This window comes from Helobdella robusta, assembly GCF_000326865.2.
Source record: "Helobdella robusta unplaced genomic scaffold HELROscaffold_4, whole genome shotgun sequence".
In the NCBI taxonomy this organism is placed as follows: domain Eukaryota; kingdom Metazoa; phylum Annelida; class Clitellata; order Rhynchobdellida; family Glossiphoniidae; genus Helobdella; species Helobdella robusta.
In genome coordinates this window covers 4230522-4240350 of record NW_008704902.1, presented here as the reverse complement: position 1 = coordinate 4240350, position 9829 = coordinate 4230522, and the positions used below count along the sequence as shown (strand labels likewise).

The 9829-nt window shown below is 30.3% G+C and overlaps 2 protein-coding genes across 2 annotated transcripts; one reads left to right on the top strand and one right to left on the bottom strand.

The window, feature by feature from the left end:
• The first annotated feature begins 1997 nt into the window (after positions 1 to 1997).
• On the top strand, positions 1998 to 7450 carry HELRODRAFT_95052 (hypothetical protein). The gene is made up of 12 exons (XM_009024348.1): positions 1998 to 2321; positions 2532 to 2596; positions 2717 to 3002; positions 3377 to 3653; positions 3894 to 4037; positions 4158 to 4303; positions 4537 to 4591; positions 5066 to 5179; positions 5455 to 5526; positions 5592 to 5716; positions 6116 to 6227; positions 6466 to 7450. The coding sequence occupies exons 1-12, from the start codon at positions 2185 to 2187 to the stop codon at positions 6604 to 6606; spliced, it is 1674 nt and encodes a 557-aa protein (XP_009022596.1). The 5' UTR covers positions 1998 to 2184; the 3' UTR covers positions 6607 to 7450.
• Positions 7451 to 8233: 783 nt separating this feature from the next.
• HELRODRAFT_66918 (hypothetical protein) lies at positions 8234 to 9479 on the bottom strand (the record flags this gene model as incomplete). The annotated part of the gene is made up of 3 exons (XM_009024243.1): positions 8234 to 8501; positions 8590 to 8715; positions 9358 to 9479. The coding sequence occupies 3 exons, from the start codon at positions 9477 to 9479 to the stop codon at positions 8234 to 8236; spliced, it is 516 nt and encodes a 171-aa protein (XP_009022491.1).
• Positions 9480 to 9829: the final 350 nt, after the last annotated feature.

Sequence of the window (9829 nt, the reverse complement as noted above, 5' to 3'; positions counted from 1 at the left end):
AACTAATTCAAGTCCAACTTTAGCTTGCTCGATTATTTTCCTCTGTTAACTCACTAAACATTTATTTTTCTATCGCAGAACATTTCAGCATGACAAACGATTTCAATCGACACAACTGCTTACTTCAGCAAATTTCTAAAATTAAAAATGTTATAGTTGTTAGAGATATGTTTAGGCGTTGTTCTTTGGTGATCTGCTCCCTGCAAATATTTCGCCGTACACAAGCTAAATAATCAATTTAAAAATTATAGTTATTAATTGACATTGACAGAATTAGTTTGTCGTTTGTGGTTGAAAGAAAATTGTTCAATAATGAACCAAAATGTTTGGATGGAGAGGGCCAGGCATGGCGATGACGATATTTTCTAATTTTATTCTAATTTTATTCTGTCTCTTCCAGACTCAGCCTCTTGTTTGAATGAACGAGTTTTTTGTCCGGAACATATGAAGTCTCAATTTCTTGCCAGCGTAGGGTTGCCAAAATGGGTAGGTGTGATAAAACACTCCATTAAGGAAAATATTTAATTCGTTATTTTAAAGTAATTAATTTGGATAATCAATTTCACCATTATTCATGATGATGCAGTCGATTTTAACTTTAAAATCTAATTACTTTATTTTAAGAGTTTATTTTTATAACAGTGACAAGTTTTTAAACCAGTGAGCGAATTTTATTTAAAATCATTACTTAGAATATCACCTCGACAATCGTCATTTACGAAATGTGATGTGAACTTTTGTTTAACGAAAAAATTATTTTTAAACTCTTCACAAGCTTTTGTGAAACGCATGGAAAAGAATGTAGTCAAAAAAGAACTTTGATGGTGCAGCTGACAACTTTGTGATTACACTACAGCATTACAAGAAGAAAATGCAACAGTGAACAGTTCATTGTCAAATTTAGGGTGGCCCGTTATCAACAGTCAACAAACATTTTGTTGTAATTTTTAAAAATTTAACCACCATACATGTGTAATTATATCTTACGCATTTTTTATTCATTAAACACATTTTTACACATAAAAACACGGTTTTAAATAAAATAATTGACACAAAATATTCTGATAATCAAAATAAGGTTGCTAAGCATTTTCGGTTTTTGCCCTTCGTCTTATTTTAGCCCCCCGTCAAAGCTGTCTAGATTAATGTATTGATAAAATTTATATCAATTACTACTAGTAAGCGAGTCAAATGTGATGTTACTAGCGAGTAATTGAGTACATAATAATTTGCTAGTGACCGTTATTATGCAAATGTGGAATGTGTACATCATTGCTAGGTGGTAAGGGAGGCCCGACAGGTTTTAAAGCTCGAGTGTCTGGCACACTTAATCAATTTTTCCATAATTTTGAAAAATTTTATCTATTATTTAAATCAGTGTATTTTTTTTATTTGCTCACTTCATATCATAGAATTAAACCATTCCTGGATAAATTAAATCTTTTCATCAGGCCAACTATGCAATGTAACCATATACTTAGAATACTAATTATATTTTGTTAACTAAATAATAATATTTTTAATTAATATAATAGATAATAATATAATAATTAATATAATTATAAGTTAATATTAATTATAAAAAAATAATCTTGGTCTTTGATCTATTAAAAAATTTAAATGTTAGCACATGTTTACTTTTGCCATACAGAATAAATAGAGTTGATCGGCGATATTTTTTAAATATTTTTTCAAAATGGCTATTTTATTACTTCTGATATATTAAAAGGCGTTTATTTGATGAATTTGCCGCCTAAACTGCAGTGCCGTTTATTGTAAAACATCAGCCGGACGTCGAAATTAACTAAAAAAAATTTTTTTTTACAAAATTTTATTTTAATTTAAAATTATAAACTATTTTATTTAATTTAATCATTAATTAGATTTACATTGATAAATTGTAGAATGAGGAATTTATTGTTACTATTAACTGGAAAATAGAAATCTATTCAAATCAAAAAATATTAAATAACTCAAAATAATAAAGATCAATCAATACACAAATAAAAATATTCATGTTTCATTTTTTTTAATTTATTTTTTTTTATAAATTTCATTTATCTATGATAATCAATGACAAACCCCAAACACTTTAAATTGTATTAAAAAAATTTTATTTTACAAAGTTTGTTGAATTTGTTAGGTTAGAATATAAATTAAATTTAAATCAAATAAAAAGTAAAAATGACAAATTCTTCTTGGGACCTGTTGTACACTGTGATTAGCTTTTTCTTGTTTTTCTACATCATGAGCAAGTTGTACCAGTTTTTCAGAAGCAGGCGATATCAACTGCCTGCGGAAGACCTTAAAAAGGGCCACTGGTTAATTTAATTAATTAACAATTATTATTTTTATAAATATCAATATTATCCTGTTATAATTTTTTTTAAATTTTCTTGTTTCCAATTTAATAAAAATATTTAAAAACAATTGTTAGCATTTTTTGCATTTCTGAATCATTTAGTTTTATAGCTCAATTTAAATTTAATTAAATTCATAATTTAGAATAAAGGCTACTAATAATTTTACAGGTGGACAATGGTTGAAGTCTTCACTGAGCCGACATTTTGTAATTATTCTGGAAATCAAATAAATGGTTAAGTTTTCATTGTTGTTTGCAACCTTCACACACAATTTACAAACAAATTCCAGTTACATTTTCATTCAATAATAAGTTATATATATATATAACTATGAAATTTATTTTCTACCACAGATGGGGCTTGTTGTGATTGTTGTGGGATAATAGTTGCAGATAATTTCATCTGCAATGCGGATGCTGCTATTCCTTGCAAGCAACTTTCAAGATCGTATCCTTCATGCCACACTACACTTCCCGTGGCTTCCCATCCATCCACTGCATCCACCACAGATACAAACATTACTCCACCCACTACTGAACACCACTGGATAATTGGAAATGTTCCAGCTGACTTGAAATGTACTGTTTGCAATGTTCTCATTGGAAGCTCTGATAAACTCTGTCACTTTAAATGTTGCTGGTGCGTTGGCTTTACATACCAATAAAATACTCAATAAAATAAAATAAATATAAACTGTGACCAAAGTTTGACACATGCATTGGCATTTTAGTCGACTTTTTATTAATTTTGTAACTTTTCCACTGTTTAGTTTAATTTTTTTATTTCACAGTTTACTTTCTAATTCAAGATAAATTTTTCAGTTATAACGAACGCATTTGTTTTTGTGTCCTATATTTTTTTAAGTTTTTCATTATAAGACCTCACTTTTTTCAGCACTTAACATACTTTTTTCTTTTTCAATGTGTAATTTCAATTGTTCAGTTGCAGTTTACCTCTGTTTTCTTTGTAAAATATTGACACTTGATAAATGATGATCGCTGCAACTCTGACAGGTGCAAGAGGGCTGTTCACATGTTGTGCAAAAAGCTGTCTTCAAATACTTGTGATATGGGCCACATGAAAGATTGGGTTGTTCCACCTCATTGCATAGAATTGAAAATAAATAGAGTTAAAGGTCGGAGGAGGTTGATAGTTCAATCGGTTGAAAAGCCATCAAATGTTACTTTGGATAGGTGGAAACCACTGCTTGTGTTGGCAAACAGGAAGAGTGGCAATGGAGATGCAAGCCTGTTGTTGTCCAAGTTCAGAGGCTTCCTCAACTTGATCCAGGTGTTTGTTTCTCTTCCATCTACTATTTTCAACTTGCATCAATCATTTATTTTTTTCAATTTCGATTAAAACTTGCTGTTTATTCACTCATCTGCACTGTGCAGCTTATAATGTGGGCATTGAGTGCCTTACATTTTACAAATCATTTTCGTGGGTTATGTTTGTAAATGATTTTAACATTGAGATTATGTCGTTAATGAACAGTCACCTTTAACTTAACAACAAACTGACTGAATGTAGGTGGTCGACCTCCACGATTCCTCTCCAACCTCAGCACTTGAATGGTGTCGACTGCTACCGAATGTCACATGGAGAGTGTTGGTTGCAGGAGGGGACGGTACAGTGGCCTGGGTGCTTTCTGCTTTCGATGAACTCGCTCATCAGGTACTGATTATTTACTCTACTTTTAAATGTGAACAGCTATATTGATATTGAAGCCTATGGTAGTTAATAATTTAATTAATTAAAATTTAATAAAATTTGAAAATATTTTTGAAATTTTAGAGAATTCCCCAACTGTGTGTGGTGCCTCTGGGAACTGGCAACGACCTTTCAAGGGTGCTTGGATGGGGAACAGGGCATTCTGGAGACTTTGATGTAGAATGCATGCTGCAGAAGATCAGCACTGCAAATGTTATCAGATTGGATAGGTAGGCTGGTGTCTTCATATTTGCCAAGTTATGTTGGCTAAATGCATCTATCTTCTTTCTTTATGGTTACAAAATTTGATTATAATACATCTCTCTCTATATATATATTTGTTATCAATATTCACAAAATTTTTTTAGTTGATAATTATAGTCTTAAATAAAATTTTAATATTATTATATGTAATAATATATGTTCGTGTATTGATTCACGGATTTATTTTGTAACATTGAAGGTGGAGGCTGGATATTGTGCCAAAGATGAGTTTCAATTTGGGATTTACGAATAAGGTGTGCATAATTTACTTGCATACCTTGCATGTTGTAGCTTGCGTGTTGTACGTTGCATGTCAGATTCTGTTTTTTTTTTTAAAAAAGAATAATAGAACTGATGAATGAAAAACTGAATTCATGATTATTTTTTGGTCCTTGCGGTCAATGTTAGGCAAGTTGCTGCATTTCCTTGGCTTCTTCTTGACCAATTGACATTTATCATTGCAGTTTATCTCAACTACAGTGAATATTACGACGTAGATATTGTCTATTTTGCTGTCGTCATATTTGTTATTAAAGAATCTACGCCTCAATAACTCAGCTATTTTTTCATTCAAATTTTTGTAATATTTTTTGTGCTGCTTTATGTACTGATGACGTGGTCTATACGATACGATCTTCTTGCTCGCATGTTTATAACAATCAATGATAATGACGAGGCCGGTGGTCATGTGATTGTAAGAAATGAGATGAGTGAACTTAAAAACGCAGCGCCTCATCATAAACAACTACATGTCGATTGGAGTGGATGCCCAGGTGGCCCTCAACTTCCACCACCATCGCGAGATGAGGCCGATCTTCTTCAGGAACAGGTTCATCAATAAGGTACCTCGGGTTTCATCGGGCTTTTTTCAGCCGTACGCTTGCTTTTATACCGATTGTGTAATTATCATATTACGCTAGCTGTTTTGTTTGTTTTATGAAGTGCTTTTTGGAGTGCGTTGAGGATGTAGCACAAATAAAAAGTGATAGTTGCAGAGATGGCAAAGTAGTTTCACTACAAAACTTGCCATTTAGTTTGTTTTAAAGCATCAATAATTTAACAACAGTATATCAACAACAAACATCAAGCAAACAACATTATTCTTATACCGTTTAAGCTATGGTATTTCACATATGGCACCAAAGACGTCCTGGACAGAGAATGCAAGGATTTGGACAAAAAATTAAAAGTATACCACACTTTTATTAGTTATTCTGTTTGTCCTTTTTTTTACACTTATATTAATGTTTACAGTTAATAATAGAGGACAAAATAGTTGATCTACCTTCTATAGAGGGGATTGTTGTATTGAACATTTCTTCGTGGGGTGGTGGGTGCAGGCCGTGGGGGGAGGCAGGTGCAAACATTCCGGAGAGCAAGTCAGTTTTGCTATTTACATCTAATTAACAATTGACATTTATTTATTTGTTTATTTATTGCGTTACCTTCAAAGTAAGGATGATCAACAGTTTTATTTTCTCAATTAGTAAAATTTTTTTCAAATTCTATTAACTTAAATGTAATTGAAGTAAAACTCGGATGTAGCTTTGTTGAATAGTAACAATACAAATAAATACAGCGACAGTTCAAAAGTCGAAGACTTTAAAATTTTTTCTAATATTATTAAAATTATGGAGTGAAAAAGATTCAAAAATTTATAACCTTTTCAAAAATAAAAATTTTTTATTTTCCATTATTTTCATCATTCTTTAAGACTGATGCTTAAATTGTTGTCAATGTTTATTTTTTTAAACCAAGTGACCTGTTATCACTGGCAGGCACGATGATAAATTGTTTGAAGTATTTGCCCTTTACTCATCTTTCCACATTGCCCAACTGCGAGTGGGGCTTGCCGAACCTCTGAGACTCGGTCAGGTGTCATCTCTTAAGGTCATTCATTTCATTATTTATCAGTATTAATTACTCCCTCAAAGCCATTCATTTTTTTATGCAGCTGTATTTATTACAATCAGCTTTTTAGTTTGTTATGATAATTGCATCGATAAATTGGGCTGATGTTCACTAAGATATAATTAAGATAGTAACGACGACAGCAATGCTTTATTTTCATTACCATTAATAAGTTGAACGAAATATGTTAAATTTAATTTCAATGTCATATTTTCAGATAATGTTGTTTGAATCTGCCCCAATGCAAGCCGATGGAGAGCCTTGGGTGCAGGGACCCAGCAACATACAAGTATCTTTCTATAACCAGGCACATGTTTTGGCGAATTCTTTAGATGCCAGCCAGTGTGTCAGCCAGTAACCTTAAATTCTGATCTCGTGTTGCCCGTGTCCCGTTAACGTATTAAATTCTTCAGCATTCTAGTCAAAAATTGTTGTACTGTATCATAGGATAAATTAATCTAACGAATTAGGCTAGATTCGTATAAATTATGTGTCTGTACACAAGTAAATAATATATGCGAGTGACCAGCACTAGTTGATTTCGTGAAAAATATGTCACAGCCCAGGTGACTGTATGAATCAGACTTTTATTTGTGCTTTCTCGAAAGAGACTCAAGCGCCAAACATTCAAGACTAAAAATACAAAAAGTAATTGGGGTGGTTAGGGAAATCTTATATTCAATTTGAATCTTCATTCACAACGTATGAATCTCACGAAATTGAGTTTGTTCTGGTCATCACATATTTGTGAATTATTTATTAATAAAATATTCTATATATATATCTATATATGTATACATATATGTATGTATATATATATGTGTGCGTGATAAAATATTACTCCAACTAGAATTAATATTTGATTCTGTAGCTTTTTTGTAATGGACATTTCCATTTTTTAATTCTTTATTGATATGAAAATATACTTCTACAACCGTTTTATAACTATTCTAATTATTTATTACATATATATTCATTTAATTGTTCTTGATTTCATTTACATTTCTTTTTACATTGTTCCGTAAATTTATATATATATATATATATATATATATATATATATATATATATATACAATATACATATAAAAGTGTACCATTTTTTGTTACTCTTATGACAGTGACAAATGTAATGGTATCAAATGACAGCTTATTTTGTTGTTAAATAAAATTTTCTGTTATGAAATAATAGTTTGAAATGTTCTGATCATCATTAACTCTCTCATGAACAGTAAAACAAAAAAGTTAAGTAAGTAAAGCGACATTCACTTCAATAATAAGAATAAGTAGAGAATAAGCAACAAGGCTATGAGTTTTGTGGAAGGTCCCATAAATCTATATTAACAAACCGTTTCTTCAAAAAGGAAATAAACGAACCTGATTCGATTCGTTGAGTAAATTGAAAAGTTTCATCTTCAGAAACAACGTAATCGTAATGCTTTTCTTGTTTTTCACATCAACCTATGCATTATCAGGTGGATGTATTGGTATTTTTTTAAATGAAGGATATTAATCACTTTTATTTTTGGCTAAAGTTTGATTAAATTTATTATTAAGAACATGACGTTTTAAATGTTACATTATACCGACACTAAAAACAATAATTTAAAATGGCCTATTCAGATGTTCAAGAGAGAGAGAGAGAGAGAGAAAAAGATAAGAAGAAAAATGAAAAAAATGCTACAAAATGTTAAGTGTTTTGTAACGTTGTGTCTGTAAATATTAATTGTACACTAGTTTGACCTACAGGATATTGCTGTGCGTTAACAAAACATAAACTAAAACGGTGAAGACATTAAGAACCATATTGCCGAAACATCTGGAAGGTGTTTCGAGAACATTTCACCATGAACGAGATTACTAACTTGTTTGTCCAAATGTGATCTATTTATTTACAATCAAAGCACTTAATTAATAACATGATACATTACAGAAGCATTCAATGATAGTTTGAAATTTTTGATGGCTAGAAGATTGAATTTGACATCATACTGGCGATTTGTTGACAATCAGAATTGAAATATCACATGAAGATTTTTCATTCAAAAATTCTATTAACTGATCAGCTGTCCCAATGACCTGAGGACTGTTCAATTTGGAGTCTAAATTATAAAATAAATTGTCGCTTAATTTTCGTACAGCAAACCAATGTTTTCGTGGTGATGGTATATTTATTGGCCCATAGGTGAAAAATGAGGATTTGCAGTTCACAATTATGCCAAAGATATTATTCCAATCAACTTCTGTGTAACTTCTAGTTGGAGATGAATTAAATTTATTTATTGCTGAGAAATTTGAACTAATAATTTTTCTTTAATAAAAACAAATGTGAATCATTTTACTTTCGTCTGTCAAACCAGGTGATGGAGTAATTGATACTTTCCAAAGCAGACATGATAACATTGACATCATAATTTCCAGTTCCAATGTAACTTCTATGCGGGTTGAACCATTTCTTATCTGTCAATCTGAATTTTATAATAACAAAAAATTTTATTTTTACTAAGTTTAAAAAATTTGTGAAGGAAAAAAATTAAATTTGTTTTTTGCACATGACATGAGTATGGTGATAGTGTGTGTGCTCATGCATATCTCTTAGTTATTTTTATTTTATCAGGTTGCAAATATTTGATGAAGCATAATTTTTCATAATAATTATCATATTTAATAAAATAATTTTTATTTAAGTAAATGCAAATATGCAAATTTCATAATATATAATAATGAACAATTAATTTTATTTGGCTTCCTTTTAAAATTAATAATGAAGTTTCATAAAAGAAAGAGGTTAAATTATTACATTATATAATAATATCGAAGTTTAGCAATAAATAGCTAATGCCAGTAGCACAAACAACCGACCAAATAAAAATAAAAGTCTAACATTTATTAAACTTTAAATTTTAATTTTTTAAATTAAACATTTTTTTAACTGGTAAGTAAAAAAGTAAGGTGATGGTATCACTATCAGTAACATAACACCTAAGTCAAGTCTTCTAGCACTAGCACTCTAACTTCTAACAATAATATTATAAATTATAATTATTATTACACATACACTAGTAACTTATTTTATTAACAACAACAGAAACAGAGTATCAGTGACTAACTTTTCACAGGTTTCATCCAATATTGCTTTAGTAAATACTTCTTTTTGTAGCAGATTATTTAAACAATGCAGAGCACACAAAGATAGTCTCTGTTTCTCATGATATATCTTCTGATCCATCATTGCCCGTGAACAAAATAACGTTGGAAAGAAAGTAAATGAATGAAGCACAGTGAATGATGATTAAAAGTGGGCACGATATTTTTTGATTGATTAAAAGTGGCGGATAAAAGTAAACTTAATTGCATTTTGAAAAAAAAACCGCTAAACATGGAATTTTTAGAAATTGAGCTATAGTACTTGAGCCTAACGTTGAGCGGGTATATTTGTGCCGTATCACTATTCTTATTCAATATTTAAACATTAAGGTATGGTATAAGCTATATGATTCCCTGCATAAAATATAAGGAGAGGTAAGAGGTAACGTAAAGCTTGTAATGTGAAGAATACGGTGGGACATTTCTAGTCTAAAA